The sequence below is a fragment of the Vulpes lagopus genome, chromosome 7 (genome assembly GCF_018345385.1).
Source record: "Vulpes lagopus strain Blue_001 chromosome 7, ASM1834538v1, whole genome shotgun sequence".
Classification (NCBI taxonomy): domain Eukaryota; kingdom Metazoa; phylum Chordata; class Mammalia; order Carnivora; family Canidae; genus Vulpes; species Vulpes lagopus.
The window spans coordinates 6575854-6600685 of record NC_054830.1 but is presented as its reverse complement, the minus strand read 5'-3'; the positions used below and the strand labels follow the sequence as shown (position 1 = coordinate 6600685).

Sequence of the window (24832 nt, the reverse complement as noted above, 5' to 3'; positions counted from 1 at the left end):
CTCTCCCAGGAGCTTGATGCTTCAGTCCATCCCTCTCCTCTTCCTACCAATACAGTACCAGTCTCCATCATCCAACATCTAGCAGAGATGTTCCGTACCATTCCACAGTGATGTCACCTAGGTAACCTGATGTCCTCTAGTTAGTGTTTGGAAATAAGGGCATATATGTTACTACAAGTTTATCCAGCCGAAACTGTGAAGAGTACATGAATAAGATGATTAGAATCAAGACATCTATTTGCCTCTTGTCTGTCTTCTATTTTCTTGACATGTTCCCTGTATCTTTTCTCCAATCCCTAAAGAGTTATCATTCTGCCGGTTTCCTACTCTTTCTATAAGGAAAAAGACTAATTTCCTTCTCAGCAGGAACATGCTTATTTGCAAATTGGTGATTGTTATAACATTTGCTTAATCATTCTACTAGTTTCTGAAAGATGACTTGGGCAGTTTCCCTTTATCTCCCAATTCTGAGTTTTATGATATACTGTTGTGTTATCTCTGTTGCCAGGCTGTGAGGTCTCTGTGTAAGGGGGTTGAGATACAGATAGACTTATCAGTCTCACTACCTGTTTCTTCTAATGAAGTCACCAAATTAAAAAATAGCCTAATTTAAAAAATGATGATTCTTCAACCCTTTCCAGGATTAATAAATCCTGACTCATAGCTTTATTAACTTTAAATATTTTTCCTTTTCTTTTTTTAAATAATTGTAGAAGCTCTTTTTTTTTTAAATTTTGTTTATTCATGAGAGACACACACAGAGAGGCAGAGACAGAGACAGAGGGAGAAGCAGTCTTTCTGTGGGAGCCTGATGTGGGACTCAATCCCAGGACCCCGGGATCACAATCTGAGCCAAAGGCAGATGCTCAACCACTAAGCCACCGAGGCACTCCAAATATTTTTGAAAAAAATAACAATATAATAGGTAAAGAGAAGGCATCTCTCCATTTGACTTCTTCTTTTCCCAACATGGTGCTTGTGCTTGGTGATATTCTTGCTACTTGCCCAGGAGCCAACATTTCATTGTCTTGTTACCATATAATTTCCATCAGATTCATCAACAACATGGAACCTAGAAATGAAACAGTCATTATAGAATTTCTTCTCATGGAAGTGACAGAGAATCCAGAACTGCAGTCCCTCATCTTCATCCTGTTCCTATTCATGTACCTGGTCACTGTCCTGGGAAACCTGCTCATCATCCTGGCTGTCATCTCTGACTCCCATTTTCACATCCCCATGTACTTCTTTCTTTTTATTCTGTCATTTACTGACATCTGTTTAAGTACAACCACAATCCCAAAGATACTGGTGAACATCCATACACAGAACCAGAGCATCACTTATGCAGGCTGCCTCACAAAGATCTGCTTTGTCATGGTTTTTGCAAGTTTGGATAGTTGTATTCTTTCAGTAATGGCCTATGACCGCTATGTGGCCATCTGTCATCCACTGAGGTACACAGTCATCATGAACTCCCACCTCTGTGGCCTCTTGATTCTTCTCTCTCTGTTTATTAGCATTGTGGATGCCTTGATACACAATCTGTTGGTGTTGCATCCATCCTGTACAGAACTCGAAATCCCTCTCTTCTTCTGTGAAGTTATTCAGGTTATCAAGATCGCATGTTCTGACACCCTCATCAATAACATCCTGATATATTTTGCAACCAGCATATTTGGTGGTATTCCTCTGTGTGGAATCATTTTCTCTTACACTCAGATAGTGTCTTCTGTTTTGAGAATGCCATCAGCAGGTACAAAGTATAAAGCTTTTTCTACCTGTGGGTCTCACCTGTCAGTTGTGTCTTTGTTCTATGGGACCGGTTTGGGGGTGTACATTAGTTCTGCTCTCACTAGCTCTTCCAGAAACACTGCAGTGGTTTCAATGATGTACACTGTTGTCCCTCAAATGATGAACCCCTTCATCTACAGCCTGAGGAACAGGGACATGAAGGGAGCCTTGAGGTAACTCATAAGTAGAATGCCTTCTCTTCTGTGACTCTGTCATCTGCATGGACTGGGGTTTCTAGAATGAGTCAAAGTGACAGAAATATTGAGTGAGCCAGAATATCTGGTTCTTGCATCACCAAGTTCTTGTAGAATGACTAGAGAACATAATGGGTAAGTTCATTTTATTTTTTTTTATTTTTTTATTTTTTATTTTTTATTTTTATTTTTTGGTAAGTTCATTTTAACTTTGGGTTGAAACTTGATTTGTTCTTTGAATACCTCTGTGATGTTTCAAAAATGAATTACATTATCAAACTCAGTTTCTTTGATCAGGTCCATAGAGCTGAACCTGAGGCAGGGCATACAGTGAGTTTTGTTTGGATATTCAAGGAAGAAGAAAAGTTAAGAAGTTGAATAAATCATGGAGTGGATCCAAATAAGTCTATGGTCATAGAGTCATAATTCTACCAATTGCATAGATTGCACCATTTGAATTGCACCTCAAAAATTAGCCTACTATGAAACGTGGGAGGAATTGATCTTTTATACCTAATTTTGTAATTTTGCAGAGTGGTCACTGGCAAACTGTATCTGTGCAAAGGCACTATCAACATCTACCACACTCAGTTTCATCATCTATAAAATTGTATAATATTATTATCTGAGTAGTTTGAGATAATGGTGATACAGTTAATCTTAATTAGTGGGAAAAAAAATCTCTGTTTCTGCCAAAAGAAGGTAACCCTGATTCTAAGAGACACAAACAATAAAGAATGTTATATTCTTTTTTAAAAAGTTTTTATTTTAATTCAAGTTAGGTGACATATAGTGTTATTTTAGCTTTAGGTACACAATACAGTGATTCAACACTTCCAAAGAACACCCAGTTCTAACAAATGCACTTCTTAATCCCTATCATCTATCTCACCATTCCCCCCTTCCACCTCCCCCTGGTAACCATCAGTTTATTCTCTATAGTTAAGAGTCTGTTTCTTGGTTTGCCTCTCTCTCTCCTCTCCTTTGCTCATTTGTTTTGTTTCTTAAATTCTACATATAAGTTAAATCATATGGCATTTGTCTTTCTCCATCTGACATCTTTCACTTAGCATGATACCTTTTAGCTCCAGCCATGTTGTTACAAATGTCAAAATTTAATTTCTCTTTATGCTGAATAATATTCCATTTTATCTGTCCATCTATATTATATATAGATATGTGATGAATATTGTATGTATACAATGGAATATTATGTATGTATACACATATGACATCATCTGTATCCATTCATCTATCAGTGGACATTTGAGTAGCTTTCATAGTTTGACTATTGTAAGTAATGCTGCAGTAAACATCGGGGTGCATTTATCCCTTTCGATTAGTGTTTTTATATATTTTGGGTAAATACCAATAGTGCAATTACTGGATCATAGAGTAGTTCTATTTTAACTTTTTGAGGACCCTCCATACTGTTTTCCACAGCAGCTGTATCAGTTTGCATTGCCACCAATAGTGCATGAGGGGTTCTTTTTCTCCACATCCTTGCGAACACCTACTGTTTCTTGTGTCGTTGATTTAGCCAAGGAATGTTATATTCTTGGCAACTACTTCAGAGGTAGGGAATGTAGAGGTAAATTTATTTATTTTTCCATGTAATGGTTTTATCTTGGACTAGTTCCCCTCATGGACACAGATGACTGCAACAGATTCAGGCCTTATCCAGATACCATGCTGGGATACAGAAATCTGACTCTTTAACTCTGGCTCTGTTGTTACTTGGCATTGCATTGAGTCATGTGGAATATATCCCCTTTAATTTATTCCCTGAGAATAGGATCCTATGCCATCTACTTAATCTAATTCTTGCTAATGGGAAATTCTTACTGTGGGAAAATGATTCCTGATCACATGGAATGTAACTCCTACTGAGAAATCCACCCTCATAAGCATTACAAACACTTAGGACAATGTTTGACAACTAGCAAGTACTCCACAAGATTTAATTGCTGTCATTGTGTTCCATATCTTATAGGTATTTTGGTTTTTTAATTTTTTTAAAATTTTTTTTATTATTTATTTATGATAGTCATACAGAGAGAGAGAGAGGCAGAGACAAGGCAGAGATAAAAGGCAGAGGGAGAAGCAGGCTCCATGCACTGGGAGCCCGACGTGGGATTCGATCCCGGGTCTCCAGGATCGCGCCCTGGGCCAAAGGCAGGCGCCAAACCGCTGCGCCACCCAGGGATCCCGTATTTTGGTTTTTTAAAAGAATTTTTATTTATTCATTTGAGTGAGAGAGAGAGAGAGCACAAGTAGGAGAGAGGCAGAGGGAGAGGGAGAAGCAGACTCCCCACTGAGGTGGGAACCAATGTGGGGCTTGATCACAGGACCCTGAAATCATGACCTGAGCCAAAGGCAGATGCTTCACTGACTGAGCCACCCAGGTGCCCCTCTTATAGGTCTTTTTTTTTTTTTTTAAAGATTTATTTATTTGAGAGAGAGAGAGAGAGTACAAGAGACCATGTGAGTGAATGCTTGAGAACAGATCCAGGGACAGAGAGAGATTGTCAAACAGATTTCCTGCTGAGCAGAGAACTTGTTGTGGGGTTTGTTCTCATGACCCAGAGGTAACCTCCTAAGTAGAAACCAAAAATTGAGTGTTAACTGACTGAGCCACCCAAGCACCCCTCTACATTCCCTACCTCTGAAGTAGTTGCCAAGAATATAACATTCCTTGGCTAAATCAACGACACAAGAAACAGTAGGTGTTGGCAAGGATGTGGAGGAAAAGAACCCCTCATGCACTATTAGTGGCATTGGTCTTTTATAGCCTATATGTTTTCTTTTTAAGATTTTACTTAATGAGAGAGGGAGAGAGAGAGAGAGAGAGGTCACAAGCAGGGGTGAAGGGCAGAGGGAGAAGCAGACTCCCTGCTGAGCAGGGAGCTGCCTGCAGGACTGGATCCCAGGACTCTGGGATCATGACCGGAGCTGAAGGCAGACTCAAGTGACTAAGCTACCCAAGTGCCCTAACAAATATTTTATTATTTGTTTATTTGAGAGAGAGCATGTGTACATGAGGGGGCGGGGCAAAGGGAAAGAGAGAAAGAAGCAGCCTCTTCGCTGAGCAGGGATCTCCACCTGGGGCTTGATCCCAAGACTCTAGTAGGATCATGACCTGAGCAGAAGACAGACGCTTAACTGACTGAACCCAGACACCACTCCCCCAACAAATATTTTAAATATGTCTTTATTAGCATAGATATTCTATGGAGAAAAAAATTTTTTTAACAAGGAGATATTGAGTGTAAGAGTGGAGAAAAGGGGAATTGTCAAGATTAGGCACAGCACTTTCCCCATAAACACAGAAAAGAAGGTCCATGGGTTAGAATCACCTCTGTGGGGAAAGGGTTAAATAGTGAAGTTCTCAGGAGAATCAAAGGAATTGCTGGAGAAGTTCTATTGTTATGGGAGGTTGGGTGAAGGTTTTATTTTCAGCACCACATCTGAGAAACAGCTCCTGCCTGGCTCTCAGCATCTCTATGGAGAAGGTTCCTTCGTTGAAGCCCACAGCACAGCTAAGGAGGTAAATCACCTGAGACCTTTGTTCATGCTGAGGTTGCCTGACTCCAGCAAGAACCACCGACTCTGAACCTCTGGGGAGACATTTGAGGAATGTGCATGCATTTTTATACTTAGAACTATATTTGAGATTTTTTAGAAACATAACCCATTTTTATTTAAAAATGTGAAGAATTAAAAAATCTTTATATTGGATGAGCATTTTTAATAAACGCTGTAAAATTCTATTGACCTCTGAAGTCTGACATGCATGACTTCAATATTAAAAGCATATGGGATAAAAATTTTAAAAAAATAAAAGCATATGGGAGAATGTGTTTAGAGTTAGGAAAATGGCAGATTTTTCTTCAGTTTGCTTTTTAATATTGTATATACTAAAAAATCACGTAATAAGAACATTTATACATATCTAGGGGTTAAAAAGAACAATGCCATCACCCCAGGAACTGCCTACGTGATCTGCTACTCACATCACCCTCTCCCCGTTCCAGGTGCAGACACTTCTGACTTGTGTGCTTATTTTCTTTGAAGTTCTTTTGGGTTGAATTCCATGAAATTTCCAATATTTTATCATATTAGCCTTATAAAACTAGCAATAGAATTAAATGCCATTGTCTTATCACCTAAATATATATTCCTGTTCAATTTATAAATTTGCCTCTTCCAAACTTGTATAAGTTTAATATATTAGTTTTCATCTTAATAGTTTTTCTTATCATTGTACTTTAATATTTAATCATGTTATTGGGCACATAAGTAAATAATTTATTTCTAATTCTCTGTTTTTACATGATATATGGCAACTTTTCAAAGTATGTATCCTGTACAATATTGATGGAATTTTGTTTGTAACTAGTTTTCTGTTATTAGTTTAGTTTGTAACTAGTTTTCTGTTATTATGAATAAACCTGTTGGAATATTCTCATATATGTCCCTTTTTCTCCACGTCCTTGCCAACACCTGTTGTTCCTTGTATTTTTTAATTTAGTCATTCTGACATGTGTGAGGTGACATAGCATTGTGGCTTTGATTTGCATTTTCCTGATGATTAATGATGTTGAGCATCTTCTCATGTGTCTGTTGGCCATCTATATGTCTTCCTTGTAGAAATGTCTATTCTTCTGCCCATTTTTCAATTGGATTAGTTGATGTTTATGTTGTTGAGTTGTGTTCTTTGCATGTTTTGGGTACTAACCCCCTATCAGATATGTCTTCTCCCATTCAGTGGGTTATCTTTTTGTTTTGTTGGTTTTTTCCTTCGCTGTGCGGAAGCTTTTCATTTCGGTGTAGTCCCAATAGTTTAATTTCGCTTTTGTTTCCATTGCCTTGGGACACATGTTTAGAAAAAATGTTGCTATGGCTGATGTCAGAGAAATTACTGCCTATGCTTTCTTCTAGGATTTTTATGGTTTCAGGCATCAACTTCCCTTTCTTTTAAGTATATATATTATTTCTACTGAGTTGTTTATGTTTTTCTTACTAATTCACATGAGTTCTGTAGATAATTTTAGCCCACAGTCTCCTAGAGTGGACAAATATATAAATGGAAAATATTGTGAAAAAATTAGAAAAATAGTTACAGACATAAAAAAGTGACAGATTTCTCTGCATTGACTAGAGACAAAAAGGTCTAAAAATAAAATAGAATTATTGTATGAATATACACAATGAAGATTAAGCTTCAGGAAACATTAATGGCTCTTAGAAGAAAAACTTTTTTTTTTTATTTATGATAGTCACAGAGAGAGAGAGAGGCAGAGACACAGGCGGAGGGAGAAGCAGGCTCCATGCACCGGGAGCCCAACGTGGGATTCGATCCCGGGTCTCCAGGATCGCGCCCTGGGCCAAAGGCAGGCGCCAAACCGCTGTGCCACCCAGGGATCCCCAAAAGAAAAACTTTTGAGAGTTCCCCATTTTACAATTCAGCTATATTTTAAAATGTGTTATTTATATCAATATATACAAAGTATATTTTCACAACTAAAATTAGTATCAGGCTTACTGATGTCACTGGGTAGAGATCCCTTCATTAATACCTAAAAATAAGACTGAAATTCCATTAGAGAAGGATAGTGTGTTAATATTTGCAAAGCATTTGAAATGGAGATGAACAGACCCAGATGGACATGATGTACACTTGGTCTCCCGGGATCAAGAAAAAACCATCCTGAATTTCAGGATGTTCTAGAGTCTTGGTCTTTAAGGATTTACACTGCCCTGGGATGTCTGTGACAATAAAATTGCTTGGTTAATGAGGAGCTTTGGAAATTGAACCTCTAGGGATATAGAGACTATAATCTGCCTATGACCACCTCATCCAACCTTAAAAGTAGTACAGCTCAGCCTCCTCCTATAGATGATCCTTCTTGCTCAAGAACCTGAATCTCACTTAATCCTTCTGCCTTTCCTGAGAGCACATCTTCCATAAGGTACATCAGAAATGTCAATCATCAGTCCACTATGATGCCAACCAGGTAATGTAACATCCCCTACGCAGTGTTCGGAAATGGGGGCAAATGTTTTAATATAGGGGAAGCTGTGAAGAGAGTACCTACATCAAATGATTAAAAGCAAATTAACCCTGGTCTTCCCACATGCCTTGTTTTTTTCACATGTTTCCTTGTGCTTTTTACTGTCACTCCATTTACTAATATCTTTTCATTCACTTCTATGGCCAGGAACCATTCCCCCCCCCACCCAGTAGAAATTTGCCTTTTTTTTTTTTTTTTTTAAGGATTTTGTTTATCTGTCTGAGAGACAGAGAAAGAGATAGAGAATGAGCACAGGAGTGGGGTGAGAGGCAGAGGGAGAAGCAGACTCCCTGCTGAGCAGGAAGCTTGACTTGATCCTGGGACTCCAGGATCATAACCTGAGCCAAAGGAAGGCATTAAACTGACAACCCAGGTGCCTGTTTTTTGTTTTTTTAGATTTTTACTTATTTTTTTGGTGGTGGTGGGAATTTGCCTTTTAAAAAATAATGGTAACTGTTATAAAATTTTCTGACATTTACCTACAATCTTGTGGTAAGAGGGCAGGAAATTTAGATAAGTTTATCTTATTCTTGGTTCTTGACATATCTATGCATTATCTCAGTTGTCTGCCTCTGAGGTCTCTGGAGATTCAGATAGATTATTTGTTTGTTTGTTTTACAGAGAAAGAGCAAGAGTGTGTGAGTGCAGGGGGGAGGGAGAAGGAGAGAGAATCTCGAGCAGACTCCCCGCCGAGTGTGGAGCCCAAAGCAGGGCATGATCTCAGGACCCTGGCCCAATCCTAGTACTCTGAGATCATGACCTTAGCCAAAACCAAAAATTGGATGCTTAACTGACTGCACCACCCAGGTGCCCTCCAGACAGAATCTTCAGCTGCCTTTCTAGTCTGTTTCTTTTTTTTTTTTTTAGATTTTATTTATTTATTCATGAGAGATGGAGAGAGAGAGACACACACAGAGAGAGAGAGAGAGAGAGACATAGGCAGAGGGAAAATCTGGGGAAATTGCGGGATTCAGTTCCAGGACCCCAGGATCACAACATGAACCAAAGGCAGACACTCAACCACTGAGCCACCTAAGTGCCCCAGTCTTTTTCTTTTTATAAAATTATCAAATTTCAAATGTTTTATTTTTTTTTAAAAAAAGATTTTATTTATTCATTTGAAAGAGAGAGCATGAAACGGGGGGCCAGAGGGAGAGGGAGAGAGAAAAGAAGACTCCCCACTGAGTGGGGAGCCCAACATGGGGCTCAATCCTAGTACTCTGTGATCATGACCTAAGCTAAAGTCAGATGCTTAACTGACTGAGCCACCCAGGTGTCCCTATAATTACCAAATGTTATGAGGAAACAGCATCATAAACAGTATAATTTTTAAAAATGACTACCCATTAACCCTTTCCAGACTTAACAATTGTTGATGCTCTGCTATATCAGCTTCAGGTTTTTATTATTTTTTTTTTAAAAAAATGAATAATATACATACAGAAGGCACCCATCTCTTACTCCTCTCTATTAGTCTCCATCCCATTCCAAGATGGTTTTTGCCAGCAGTGATGCTCTTCCTGCTGGTCTAGGAAACACACATTTGATTGACTCCATCTTTTCCATCAGATTCATCAACAATATGGAACCCAGAAATGATACACATGTTTCAGATTTCCTTCTCATGAGAGTGACAGAGAATCCAGAACTGCAGTTCCCCCTATTCATCCTGTTCTTGTCCATGTACCTGGTCACCATCCTGGGAAACCTGCTCATCATCCTGGCTGTCATCTATGACTCCCATCTCCACACCCCCATGTACTTCTTTCTCTCCAATCTGTCTATTAATGACATCTGTTTAAGCACAACCACCATCCCAAAGATGCTGGTGAACATCCAAACACAGAATCAAAGCATCGCTTACACAGGCTGCCTCGCACAGATCTGCTTTGTCCTGATTTTTGCAAGTTTAGAAAGTAGTCTTCTTGCAGTAATGGCCTATGACCGCTATGTGGCCATCTGTCATCCACTGAGGTACACAGTCATCATGAACTCCCACCTCTGCGGCCTCTTGATTCTACTGCCTCTGTTTATTATCATTGTGGATGCCCTGATGCACAGTCTGATGGTGTTGCATCTGTCCTTCTGCACAGACCTTGAAATCCCTCTCTTCTTCTGTGAAGTTGTTCAGGTTATCAAGATAGCATGTTCTGACACCCTCATCAATAACATCCTGATATATTTTGCAACCAGCATATTTGGTGGTATTCCTCTGTGTGGAATCATTTTCTCCTACACCCAGATAGTGTCTTCTGTTTTGAGAATGCCATCAGCAGGTACGAAGTATAAAGCTTTTTCTACCTGTGGGTCTCACCTGTCAGTTGTGTCTTTGTTCTATGGGACTGGTTTGGGGGTGTACATTAGTTCTGCTCTCACTAGCTCTTCCAGAAACACTGCAGTGGTTTCAATGATGTACACTGTTGTCCCTCAAATGATGAACCCCTTCATCTACAGCCTGAGGAACAGGGACATGAAGGGAGCCTTGAGAAAACTCATAAGTAGAATGCCTTCTCTTCTGTGACTCTGTCATCTGCATGGACTGGGGTTTCTAGAATGAGTCAAAGTGACAGAAATATTGAGTGAGCCAGAATATCTGGTTCTTGCAACACCAAGCTCTTGTAGAATGACTAGAGAACATAGTGGGTAAGTTCATTTTAACTTTGGGTTGAAACTTGATTCTTCTTTGAATAGCTCTGTGACATTTCAAAATTGAGTTCCGATTCCTAAGCTTGGTATTTTTGATGAAGTCCTCACAAACCGTCCCAAGACAAGGGTTACACTGATACTGAAATATGAGAAGTAGGAGAAGTTGGATAAGTCAGAGAGAGGATCTAATAAGTCTGTGGTTATAGCAGAGACTTGATTTTGCCTTATTTCATGGTTAGTGCCATGTGAATCGCACTCCAGGGAAGATCCAAATGTGAGACATAGGGGGGGCTTTTCTTTCATACGCCAGTAATTCTTGGGATCAGTCATGGGTAAACTGTGTCAGTTTAGGGCAACACCAGCATTAACAGTATAGATCCTCAATTTTATCATCTATAAAACTGCTATAATTGGATTATCTCAGTGGTTTGAGATGATTGTTAGACCTTTGATCCTTATTAGTGAGGAAACCATCGTATCTTCCAAGAGAATGTAATCCTGATTATATAATGTGAAAACAATATATTTGTATTTTCCTGATCGGTGATGGTGGGGAGCTTTTCATTTATCTGTTGGTCATCTGTATGTCTTCTTTGGGAAAGTGTCTACTCATGCCTTCTGCCCAGTTTTTACATTGAATTATTCATTTTTTGGTTGTTGAATTTTATAAGTCCTTTATGGATTTTGGATATGCACCCTTTATCAGATATGTCATTTGCAAATATCTTCTCCCATTCCATTTTTTTGCCTTTTAGTTTTGTTGATTGTTTCCTTAATCGTACAGAAGCCTTTTATTTTGATTAAGTCTCAATAGTTTATTTTTGCTTTTGTTTCTCTTGCCTCTGGAGGCACATCTAGAAAGAAATTGCTGCAGCTTATGTCAAGGAGGGGACTGCCAGTGTTTTCCTCTAGGATTTTTATGGTTTCAGGTCCCACATTTAGGTCTTTAATCATTGAATTCATTTTATGTTTGGTGTAAGAGAATGGTCCAGTTTCATTCTTCTGCATGTTGCTGTTCAGTTTCCCAACCCCATTTGTTGATGAGACTGTTTTTTCCATTGCATATTCTTACCTGCTTTATCAAAGATTAATTGATCATATAGTTGAAGTTTTATTTCTGGATTCTTTGTTGTGTTCCATTGATTTGTGTGTCTGTTTTTGTGCCACCATACTGTCTTGATGACTACAGCTTTGTAATATAACTTGAAGCTTGGAATCGTGATGCCTCCATCTTTGCTTTTTTTTTCAAGGTTGCTTTGGCTATTTGGGATCTTTTGTGGTTTCTTTCTTTTTTTTTTTTTTTTAATTAACTTTTATTGGTGTTCAATTTACCAACATACAGAAAAACACCCAGTGCTCATCCCGTCAAGTGTCCACCTCAGTGCCCGTCACCCATTCCCCTCCAACACCCGCCCTCCTCCCCTTCCACCACCCCTAGTTCGTTTCCCCGAGTTAGGAGTCTTTATGTTCTGTCTCCCTTCCTGATATTTCCCAACATTTCTTTTCCCTTCCTTTATATTTCCTTTCACTATTATTCATATTCCCCAAATGAATGAGAACATACACTGTTTGTCCTTCTCCGATTGACTTATTTCACTCAGCATAATACCCTCCAGTTCCATCCACGTTGAAGCAAATGGTGGGTATTTGTCGTTTCTAATTGCTGAGTAATATTCCATTGTATACATAAACCACATCTTCTTTATCCATTCATCTTTCGATGGACACCGAGGCTCCTTCCACAGTTTGGCTATTGTGGCCATTGCTGATAGAAACATCGGGGTGCAGGTGTCCCGACGTTTCATTGCATCTGAATCTTTGGGGTAAATCCCCAACAGTGCAATTGCTGGGTCGTAGGGCAGGTCTATTTTTAACTCTTTGAGGAACCTCCACACAGTTTTCCAGAGTGGCTGCACCAGTTCACATTCCCACCAACAGTGTAAGAGGGTTCCCTTTTCTCCGCATCCTCTCCAACATTTGTGGTTTCCTGCCTTGTTAATTTTCCCCATTCTCACTGGTGTGAGGTGGTATCTCATTGTGGTTTTGATTTGTATTTCCCTGATGGCAAGTGAGGCAGAGCATTTTCTCATGTGCATGTTGGCCATGTCCATGTCTTCCTCTGTGAGATTTCTCTTCATGTCTTTTGCCCATTTCATGATTGGATTGTTTGTTTCTTTGGTGTTGAGTTTAATAAGTTCTTTATAGATTTTGGAAACTAGCCCTTTATCTGATATGTCATTTGCAAATATCTTCTCCCATTCTGTAGGTTGTCTTTTAGTTTTGTTGACTGTATCCTTTGCTGTGCAAAAGCTTCTTATCTTGATGAAGTCCCAATAGTTCATTTTTGCTTTTGTTTCTTTTGCCTTCGTGGATGTATCTTGCAAGAAGTTACTGTGGCCAAGTTCAAAAAGGGTGTTGCCTGTGTTCTCCTCTAGGATTTTGATGGAATCTTGTCTCACATTTAGATCTCTGATCCATTTTGAGTTTATCTTTGTGTATGGTGAAAGAGAGTGGTCCAGTTTCATTCTTCTGCATGTGGATGTCCAATTTTCCCAGCACCATTTATTGAAGAGACTGTCTTTCTTCCAATGGATAGTCTTTCCTCCTTTATCGAATATTAGATGGCCGTACATTTCAGGGTCCACTTCTGGGTTCTCTATTCTGTTCCATTGATCTATGTGTCTGTTTTTGTGCCAGTACCACACTGTCTTGATGACCACAGCTTTGTAATACAACCTGAAATCTGGCATTGTGATGCCCCCAGCTAAGGTTTTCTTTTTTAAAATTCCCCTGGCTATTCGGGGTCTTTTCTGATTCCACACAAATCTTAAAATAATTTGTTCTAACTCTCTGAAGAAAGTCCATGGTATTTTGATAGGGATTGCATTAAACGTATAAATTGCCCTGGGTAACATTGACATTTTTACAATATTAATTCTGCCAATCCATGAGCATGGAATATTTTTCCATCTCTTTGTGTCTTCCTCAATTTCTTTCAGAAGTGTTCTATAGTTTTTAGGGTATAGATCTTTTACCTCTTTGGTTAGGTTTATTCCTAGGTATCTTATGCTTTTGGGTGCAATTGTAAATGGGATTGACTCCTTAATTTCTCTTTCTTCAGTCTCATTGTTAGTGTATAGAAATGCCATTGATTTCTGGGCATTGATTTTGTATCCTGCCACGCTACCAAATTGCTGTATGAGTTCTAGCAATCTTGGGGTGGAGGCTTTTGGGTTTTCTATGTAGAGTATCATGTCATCGGCGAAGAGGGAGAGTTTGACTTCTTCTTTGCCAATTTGAATGCCTTTAATGTCTTTTTGTTGTCTGATTGCTGAGGCGAGGACTTCCAGAACTATGTTGAACAGCAGTGGTGAGAGTGGACATCCCTGTCTTGTTCCTGATCTTAGGGGAAAGGCTCCCAGTGCTTCCCCATTGAGAATGATATTTGCTGTGGGCTTTTCGTAGATGGCTTTTAAGATGTCGAGGAAAGTTCCCTCTATCCCAACACTCTGAAGGGTTTTGATCAGGAATGGATGCTGTATTTTGTCAAATGCTTTCTCTGCATCTAATGAGAGTATCATATGGTTCTTGGTTTTTCTCTTGCTGATATGATGAATCACATTGATGGTTTTACGAGTGTTGAACCAGCCTTGTGTCCCAGGGATAAATCCTACTTGGTCATGGTGAATAATTTTCTTAATGTGTTGTTGGATCCTATTGGCTAGTATCTTGTTGAGAATTTTTGCATCCATGTTCATCAGGGATATTGGTCTGTAATTCTCCTTTTTGGTGGGGTCTTTGTCTGGTTTCGGAATTAAGGTGATGCTGGCCTCATAGAACGAATTTGGAAGTACTCCATCTCTTTCTATCTTTCCAAACAGCTTTAGTAGAATAGGTATGATTTCTTCTTTAAACGTTTGATAGAATTCCCCTGGGAAGCCATCTGGCCCTGGACTCTTGTGTCTTGGGAGGTTTTTGATGACTGCTTCAATTTCCTCCCTGGTTATTGGCCTGTTCAGGTTTTCTATTTCTTCCTGCTCCAGTTTTGGTAGTTTGTGGCTTTCCAGGAATGCGTCCATTTCTTCTAGATTTCCTAATTTATTGGCGTACAGCTGTTCATAATATGTTTTTAAAATCGTTTGTATTTCCTTGGTGTTGGTAGTGATGTCCCCTTTCTCATTCATGATTTTATTAATTTGAGTCTTCTCTCTCTTCTTTTTAATAAGGTTGGCTAATGGTTTATCTATCTTATTAATTCTTTCAAAGAACCAACTCCTGGTTCTGTTGATCTGTTCCACAGTTCTTTTGGTCTCGATATCATTGAGTTCTGCTCGAATTTTAATTAACTCTCTTCTTCTGCTGGGGGTGGGGTCTATTTGTTGCTTTTTCTCTAGTTCCTTTATGTGTAAGGTGAGCTTTTGAATTTGAGATCTTTCCAGTTTTTGAATGTATGCTTGTATTGCGATGTATTTCCCCCTCAGGACTGCTTTTGCTGCATCCCAAAGATTTTGAACGGTTGTATCTTCATTTTCATTAGTTTCCATGAATCTTTTTAATTCTTCCTTAATTTCCTGGTTGACCTTTTCATCTTTTAGCAGGATGGTCCTTAACCTCCACGTGTTTGTGGTCCTTCCATATTTCTTGTTGTGATTAAGTTCTAATTTCAAGGCATTATGGTCTGAGAATATACAGGGGACTATCCCGATCTTTTGGTATCGGTTCAGACCCGATTTGTGACCCAGTATATGGTCTATTCTGGAGAAAGTTCCATGTGCACTTGAGAAGAATGTGTATTCAGTTGAGTTTGGATGTAAAGTTCTGTAGATATCTGTGAAATCCATCTGGTCCAGTGTATCATTTAAAGCTCTCGTTTCTTTGGAGATGTTGTGCTTAGAAGACCTATCCAGGGTAGAAAGAGCTAGATTGAAGTCACCAAGTATAAGTGTATTATTATCAAGGTATTTCTTGAGGTTGGTTATTAATTGGTTTAAATATTTGGCAGCTCCCACATTCGGGGCATATATATTGAGTAGTGTTAAGTCCTCTTGTTGGATAGATCCTTTGAGTATGAGATAGTGTCCCTCTTCATCTCTCACTATAGTCTTCGGGGTAAATTTTAATTTATCTGATATAAGGATGGCAACCCCTGCTTTCTTTTGAGGACCATTTGAATGGTAAATGGTTCTCCAACCTTTTATTTTCAGGTTGTAGGTGTCCTTCTGTCTAAAATGAGTCTCTTGTAGACAGCAAATAGATGGGTCCTGCTTTTTTATCCAGTCTGAAACCCTGCGCCTTTTGATGGGGTCATTAAGCCCGTTCACATTCAGAGTTACTATTGATAGATATGAGTTTAGTGTCATCATATCTATTCAGTCCTTGTTTTTGTGGATTGTTCCACTGAACTTCTTCTTAAAGGGGAATTTTAAGAGTCCCCCTTAAAATTTCTTGCAGAGCTGGTTTGGAGGTTACATATTCTTTCAGTTCCTGCCTGTCTTGGAAGCTCTTTATCTCTCCTTCCATTTTGAATGAAAGCCTTGCTGGGTAAAGTATTCTTGGTTGCATGTTCTTTTCATTTAGGACCCTGAATATATCCTGCCAGCCCTTTCTGGCCTGCCAGGTCTCTGTGGAGAGGTCTGCTGTTACCCTAATATTCCTCCCCATAAAAGTCAGGGACTTTTTTTCTCTTGCTGCTTTAAGGATCTTCTCCTTATCTTTGGAATTTGCAAGCTTCACTATTAAATGTCGAGGTGTTGAACGGTTTTTGTTGATTTTAGGGGGGGATCTCTCTATTTCCTGGATCTGAATGCCTGTTTCCCTTCCCAGATTCGGAAAGTTTTCAGCTAGGATTTGTTCAAATACATATTCTGGCCCTCTGTCCCTTTCCGCGCCCTCAGGAACCCCAATTAAACGTAGGTTTTTCTTCCTCAGGCTATCATTTATTTCCCTTAATCTATCCTCATGGTCTTTTAATTGCCTGTCTCTTTTTTCCTCAGTTTCCCTCTTTGCCATCAACTTGTCTTCTATGTCACTCACTCGTTCTTCCACCTCGTCAAGCCTCGTCGTTAGGACTTCTAGCTTGGATTGCATCTCATTTAATTGATTTTTAATTTCTGCCTGATTGGATCTAAATTCTGCAGTCATGAAGTCTCTTGAGTCCTTTATGGTTTTTTCTAGAGCCACCAGTAGCTGTAAAATAGTGCTTCTGAATTGGCTTTCTGACATTGAATTGTAATCCATATTTTGTAACTCTGTGGGAGAGTGGGCTGTTTCTGATTCTTTTTTTTGAGGGGTTTTCCTTCTAGTCATTTTGCTCAGTGCAGAGTGGCCAAAAACAAGTTGTATTGGGAAAAGGAGAAAAAGAGAGAGAAGGAAAGAAAAGAGAAAAAGAAAAAAGAGAAAGAAGAAAAAAATAGGGGAAAAAGAGAAGAAAAAGAAAGAAAAAGAAAGAAAGGAGAAAAAAGAAAAAAGGGGGGGTGGGGGAAGCAATCAGAAATCAAGAAGAAAGAGAGAAAAAAAAAAGCACAAAACAAAACAAAACAAAACAAAAACAAAAACAAAAACAAAAAAACAAAAAACAAAAAAAACCACGGGGGAGTATCTTCCGATTCTGTGTAGTTTAAGTCCCTTGATTTCCCTTGGAACTGGTCCGTCTCGCTGGTCTTCTGGGGGAGGGGCCTGCTGTGCTGATTCTCAGGTGTTAGCACTTGGGGGAGCTGCTCTGCCCCTGCCTGGTGCAGGGCTCGGTGGGGGTTGTTCACCCCGTGAGGCCCCGGGAGGAAGCCACAGTGGCGGGGGCAGCTCTGGGACCCTGGATCCAGCCCCCGCAGTAGCTCCGGGGCTCTCCTTCTGCAGGGCCTGGGGGCTCCGGGGCGGGGCCGCTGATCTGCTCAGTTCCAGGCAGGAGCGTCCTTGCTGTCCTGGGCCCTCCCGGCCTCTGCCTGTCCCGGGGGAGGCCGGATCCTGGGCTGTGTCCCGGCGCCCTGTGCTCCGGGGCCTGCGCTGTTGGATTTGCGCTCCCGGCGGTGCAGCCCCCTCCGCGGAGCCGCCGCCCGAGCCTCTCCGAGCTGTTCCCGGAGCCGCGCAGCCCCCTCCGCGCGGAGCTTCTTCCTCTGCGCGAGCCGCCGCCGCTGAGCTGTTCCCGGAGCCGCGCAGCCCCCTCCGCGGAGCCGCCGCCCGAGCCCCTCCGAGCTGTTCCCGGAGCCGCGCAGCCCCCTCCGCGCGGAGCTTCTTCCTCCGCCCGAGCCGCTGCCGCTGAGCTGTTCCCGGAGCCGCGCAGCCCCCTCCGCGGAGCTTCTTCCTCCGCCCGAGCCCCTCCGAGCTGTTCCCGGAGCCCCGCAGCCCCCTCCGCGGAGCCGCCCCCGAGCCCCTCCGAGCTGCTCCGGGTCCCGCCGAGCGCTGCAGCCCTTAGGGAGCTCGGCGCATCTCCCGGGGCGCAGTTCCTCTGTTACTGTCCCAGGGAGCCCGAGGGCATCCCCGCCTTTCTGGGGATCCTGCTCCAATTCCCGGGGAGCCCCTTTCCGCGGGGAAGGTTGGTGCAGCTCCTGCTCCTGCGGGCCGGGGCTCTCCTGTCCTGGGGACACTCGCCCCGGCCTCAGCCCGGCTCCTCGGGGCCCCTCCCCCTTGGAGGCCTTTTGTTTCTTTATTTCTTTTTCCCCGTCTTCCTACCTTGATAGAAGCGCGAACTCTTCTCACTGTAGCGTTCCAGCTGGTCTCTCTTTAAATCTCAGGCCGAATTCGTAGGTTTTCAGGATGATTGGATGGTTTTCTAGGTAATTTGCTGAGGACAGGTGACCTGGAGACCCTACTCCTCCGCCATCTTGCCCCTCCCCCTCTTTTGTGGTTTCATACAGATTTTAGAAATTTTTGTTCCAGCTCTGTGAAAAATGCTGTTGACATTTTGATAAGGATTGCATTGAATGTGCAGATTGCTTTGGGTAGGATAGACATTTTAACAATATTTGTTCTTCCAATCTATCAGCATAGAATGTCATTCCATTTCTTTGTGTTATCATCAATTTCTTTCACTAGTGTTTAATAGTTTTCAGAGTACATATCTTTAACCTCTTATGTTAGGTTTGTTCCTAGATATCTTATTATTTTTGGTGCAGTTGTAAATGGGATTGATTCCTTCATTTCTCTTTCTGCTGCTTCATTATTGGGGTATAGAGATGTGACATATTTCTGTACATTGATTTTATATCTTGCTACTTTACTGAATTTATTAGTTCTAGCAGTTTTTTTTATGGAGCCTTTTGGGCTTTCTTTCTTTTTTTCTTTTTCTTTTTTCTTTTCTTTTCTTTTTTTTTTTTTTTTTGGCCTTTTGGGTTTTCTATATAGAGTATTGTGTCATCTGCAAATAGTGAAAGTTTTACTTTTTCCTTGCTGATTTGGATGCCTTTTATTTCTTTTTTGTTTTCTGATTGCTGCAGCTAGGACTTCTAACATACACAAAAATAAACTCAAAATGGATTAAAGATCTAAATGTGAGATGTGAAACCATAAAAAACCAGTTAAAAAGAGAAGAAGACATTAATAGAGATTTTCTCAAAGAAGACATACAGATGGCCAATAGATACATGAAATGATGCTCAATATCACTGATCATCAGGGAAATACAAATCAAAACTACAATGAGATATTATCTCACACCAGTCAGAATGGCTAAAATCAACAACAACAACAACATCAACAACAACACAAGAAGCAACAGGTGTTGGAACACCTGGGTGACTCAGCGGTTGAGCCTCTGCTTTCAGCTCAGGGGTGGTCCTAGGGTCCTGGGATTGAGTCCCAAATAGGGCTCCTCATAGGGAACCTGCTTCTCCCTCTGCCTGTGTCTGCCTCTCTCTGTGTGTCTCTCATGAATAAATAAATAAAATCTTAAAAAAAAAAAGAAACTACAGGTGTTGACAAGGATATGGACAAAGGGGAGCCTTCTTGCACTATTGGTGGGAATGCAAACTGGTGCAGCCACTGTGGAAAATAGTATGGAGATTCTCAAAAATTTAAAAATAGAACCACCCTATGATCCAGCAATTATACTACTATGTAATTGACCAAAAAATACAAAGACACTAATTCAAAGGGATACATGCACATCAGTATTTATAGCAGCATTCTCTACAAAAGCCAAATTATGGAAATAGCCCATGTGTCCACTGACTGATTCAGTGGGATATGCACTGGACACATGGGATACACACACACACACACTGGAATATTACTCAACTATACATCATATAATGGAATATTACTCAACCATCAAAAGAATGGAATCTTGCCATTTGCAATGACATGATTAGAGCTAGAGAGTATAATCTATGCAAAATTAGTTTGAGAAAGACATTACCACATAATTTCACTCTATGTGGAATTTAAGAGGCAAAACAAATGAGCAAAATATTAAAAAAGAGAGAGATAGGCAAACCAAGAAACAGACTCTTAACTACAGAGAACAAACTGATGGTTACAAGAGGGGAGATGGGTGTGGGGATGGGTGAAATAGGTGATGGGAATTAAGGAGCACACTTGTTGGGAGGAGCACCAGGGGATGTATGGAATTGTTGAATCACTATTGTACACTTGAGACTTATAATACACTATGTTATCTAACTGGAATTGAAATAAAAACTTTTTAAAAAAATGGGAAAGAGCCAGTCTCTTCAAAAAATGGTATTGGGAAAACTGGATAGCCACATGAGAAGAATGAAACTTTCTTACACCCTATGCAACTTTCATGTTTTTAAGTGTACAATATGGTGGCAAAATTGCACTCGTGGTATTTACCAAACATTGCATCTGTTTCTATAGCTTTCATGAATCAAAGGGAAAATCTGTAGCCATTTATGAATAACTTGATCTAATGTCACAGGACCTGCCCTTGACAACTTCTAGTCTACTTTCTATCTATGATTTTTCTTACTCTAGATATTTCATCAAAGATAAGTCATAAAATAAATGTTCTTTTGCATCTGGCTTATTTTATTTAGCATAATGTTTTCATGGTTTGTCCATGTTTTAGCATATTTCAGAACTATATTCCTTTTTATGGCTGAAAAATAATCCAGTGTGTGTGTGTGTGTGTGTGTGTGTGTGTGTGTGTGTGTCTACATTTTGGGTCTTGTCAGTAATACTGCTATGAACATTGTTGTATAAGTACCTTTGTCTTCCTGATTTGGATTCTTTGACTATATACCTGGGAGTGAAATTGCTGGGTTGCATAGTAATTCTTTGTTTAGCTTTTTTTTATTTAAAGATTTTATTTATTTATTCATGAGATACACAGAGAGAGAAGAGAGGCAGAGACACAAGTAGAGGGAGAAGCAGGCCTCATGCAGGGAGCCTGACATGGGACTGGATCCTTGGTCTCCAGGATCAGGCCCTGGGCTGAAGGCGGCGCTAAACAGCTGAGCCACTTGGGCTGCCCTCTTTGTTTAGCTTTTGAGGACTTCCCAAACTGCATTCAATTCTGAACTCAGAAAGTTTATGTCCTCTGATTTTGTTCTGTGTAAAATTGTTTAGGCTCATTGGGGCTTCCTGAAATTCCATCTGAGTCCGAGGATCAGTTTTTCTATATCTGGAAAAAGGCATTACCCCTTTTGGCACAAAAATAGTATTGAAAGGGATCTCATTGAATCTCTGTATTTCTTTGTATAGACTGGGTAATGACGTCTTTCTACCTGTTAGCACCAGGCACAGTTCCATTTATTTAGATTTCCTCCAGTTTATTTCAGCCATGGGTTTTGTTTTCAGTGTACAAGTCTCTTATCTCCTTGGTTAAATTTATCTCTAGGTGTCTCATTGTTTTAGATGCTATTTTAAAGAGAATAACTTTCTTCTATTCAGTTGCTTCTTTCAGATGTGTAAGAACACAACTGATATTGGTGTGTTGATCACCTATCCTGCAACTTTGCCCAGTTTTTTATTATTATTATTTATTTATGATAGTTATAGAGAGAGAGAGAGAGAGGCAGAGATACAGGCAGAGGGAGAAGCAGGCTCCATGCACCGGGAGCCCGATGTGGGATTCGATCCCGGGTCTCCAGGATCGCGCCCTGGGCCAAATGCGGTGCTAAACCGCTGAGCCACCCGGGCTGCCCAACTTTGCACAGTTCTTTGCTCAGTGCCTTTCCTGTGGACTCTTTAGGGTTTTTTATATATAGGATCAGGTCCCTGTGAATAGAGATAGTTTTACTTCCTCCTTTCCAATCTGGATGACTTTTATTTGGTTTTCTTGACTAATAGCTCTGACTTGAACTTCCAGTTCCATGGCGACCAGCAGTGGTAAGGCAGGCTTCCTTGCCTTATCCTGATGTTAGGGAGAAAGCTTTCAGTCTTTCAAGTATGGTGTTAGCTGTGGGTTTTCCACTAAAACCATTTAACATCTAGAGGAATTATTGTATTATCCCTAGTTTTCTGAGTTTTAAATTATTATTATGATACAGATGCAATGAAATGTCGGGACACTTGCACCCTGATGTTTATAGCAGCAATGTCCACAATAGCCAAACTGGAAGGAGCCTCGGTGTCCATCGAAAGGTGAATGGATAAAGAAGATGTGGTTTATGTATACAATGGAATATTCCTCAGCCATTAGAAACGACAGATACCCACCATTTGCTTCAACGTGGATGGAACTGGAGGGTATTATGCTGAGTGAAATAAGTCAATTGGGGAAGGACAAACATTATCTGGTCTCATTCATTTGGGGACTATAAAAAATAGTGAAAGGGAATAAAAGGGAAAGGAGAAAAAATGAGTGGGAAATGTCAGAAAGGGAGACAGAACATGAGAGACTCCTAACTCTGGGAAACAAACTAGGGGTGGTGTAAGGGGAAGTGGGCGGGGGGTAAGGGTGACTGGGTGATGGGCACTGAGGTGGGCACTTGATGGGTGAGCACTGGGTGTTATTCTATATGTTGGCAAATTGAACACCAATAAAAAATAAATTAAAAAATAAATTATTATCATGAATGGGCTTTGGATTTCATGAAATTCCTTTTCTTCATCAATTGAGATACAGTTTTTCATACTTTTGTTTATTAATGTGATGCATTTCCTTGATCTACTTTCTTTTTTTTTTTTTTTTTTTTTTTTAAATTTTTATTTATTTATGATAGTCACAGAGAGAGAGAGAGAGAGGCAGAGACACAGGCAGAGGGAGAAGCAGGCTCCATGCACCAGGAGCCCGACGTGGGATTCGATCCCGGGTCTCCAGGATCGCGCCCTGGGCCAAAGGCAGGCGCCAAACCGCTGCGCCACCCAGGGATCCCTTTGATCTACTTTCTTATGTTAAATAATCTTGAGTTCTTGGATAAATATTATTTGGTTATGGTAAATTATCCTTTTACTTTGGTGTTGGATTCAATTTGTTAATATTTTGTTGAGGATTTTTGTATCTGTATTTATCAGGGATATTCTTTTGTAATTTTACTGTGATGTCTTTATAAGGGCTTGGTGTCAGGGTAATGCTGGGTTCATGAGATGATTTAGAAAATGTCTCCATTTCTTAAAATTTTTTTGGAAGAATATGGAAATATTGGTATAAATTCTTCTTTAAATGTTTGGTAGAATTAACCAGCGAAACCCTGTCATCAGGAGGTTTTTTGTGTTGGGAGGTTTTTGATTACAGATTCAATCTCCTTCATTATTGATCTGTTCAGATTTTCTTTTTTCATGATTCAGTCTTGGCTTTGTTTACGTTTCTAGGAGTCTCTTCATTTCTTCTAGGTTATCCAGATTGTTGGCATATAACTGCTCATAGTATTCTCTTATGATCTTTTGTGTTTCAGTTTTTGTTTTTTTTTTAATTTTTTTTAACATTTTGCAATGTTGTGTTTCAGTTTTTAAAAAATATTTTATTTTTAAATTCTAATTTAATTTAATTTTTTTTAAAGATTTTATTTATTGATTGATGAAAGACACAGAGAAAGAGGCAGAGACATAGGAAGAGGGAGGAGAGGCAGGCTCCATGCAGAGAGCCCGATGTGGGACTCGATCTCAGGACCCCAGGATCATGACCTGAGCCAGAGGCAGATGCTCAACCATTGAGCCGCTCAGGTGCCCCTCTGTGGTATCAGTTGTAATGTTTCCTCTCTAATTTCAGATTTTATTAGAATCTTCTCTTTTTTTAGTCTAGCTAAATTTTCTCAATTTTGTATATCATTTGGAAAACCAACTCTTAGTTTTGTTGGTCTTTTATATAGTTTTCATGGGCGCCTGGGTGGCTCAGTCTGTTAAGCACCTGACTCTTGGTTTCGGCTCAGGTTATGATTTCACAGGTGGTGAGATGGAGCCCTGAGTCAGGGCTCTGCACTCAGCAGGGAGTCTGCTCAAAGATTCTCTCCATCTGCCCCTCCTCCAACTTGTTCTCTCTCTCTCTTTCTCTCTCTCAAATAAATAAATCTTTATGTAGTTTTCTGGTCTCTATTTCATTTATTTCTGCTCTTTGTGTTTACTTCCTTCTAAGTTTGACCTCAGCTTGCTTTCCTACTTGAGATCTTTTTTTCTTCTTCAAGTGTAGACATGTATCACTCTAAATATCTCCCTTAGAACTGTTTTTGGAGCATCCCATCGTTTTTGATATATCGTACTTTCATGTTTTTGTTTCAAGGTGTTTTTATTTCCCTTTTGATTTCTTCTTGGACTTATTGGTTGTCCAGGACTGTGTTGTTTAATTACCACATATTTGTGTGTTTTCCAGCTTTCCTCATGTTATTGATTTCTCGTTTCATAGCATTTTGGTTGGAAAGAATACTTGTTAAGATTTTATTTTTATTTTTTTAATAATAAATTTATTTTTTATTGGTGTTCAATTTGCCAACATACAGAATAATACCCAGTGCTCATCCCGTCAAGTAATCTTTATAAAACTGCCAAGACTCTTTGGGAACCTATCATATAATCTATCCTGGAGAAAGTCCCCATGAGCACTTGGAAAAAATATGTATTCTGAGGTTGTCAGTTGAATATTCTGTATGTCTGATAGGTCCATTTGGCCTGATGTATGGTTCAAGTCTAATGTTTCCTTGTTGATTTTCTGTCTGGATGATTTCTTCATTGTTGAAAATGGGACATTGAAGTCCCCTACTATTATTGTATTGTTTATTTCTCCCTTTGGTCTGT

General features: G+C 40.0%; 2 protein-coding genes across 2 annotated transcripts; both read left to right on the top strand.

Annotated features, from left to right (window-relative positions):
- Nucleotides 1-1065: 1065 nt before the first annotated feature.
- On the top strand, nucleotides 1066-1971 carry LOC121495713 (olfactory receptor 7G1-like). The gene has a single exon (XM_041763584.1). The coding sequence runs from the start codon at nucleotides 1066-1068 to the stop codon at nucleotides 1969-1971; it is 906 nt and encodes a 301-aa protein (XP_041619518.1).
- A 7673-nt stretch (nucleotides 1972-9644) lies between these two features.
- Nucleotides 9645-10583, top strand: LOC121495712 (olfactory receptor 7G1-like). The gene has a single exon (XM_041763583.1). The coding sequence runs from the start codon at nucleotides 9645-9647 to the stop codon at nucleotides 10581-10583; it is 939 nt and encodes a 312-aa protein (XP_041619517.1).
- The last annotated feature ends 14249 nt before the right edge of the window (nucleotides 10584-24832 follow it).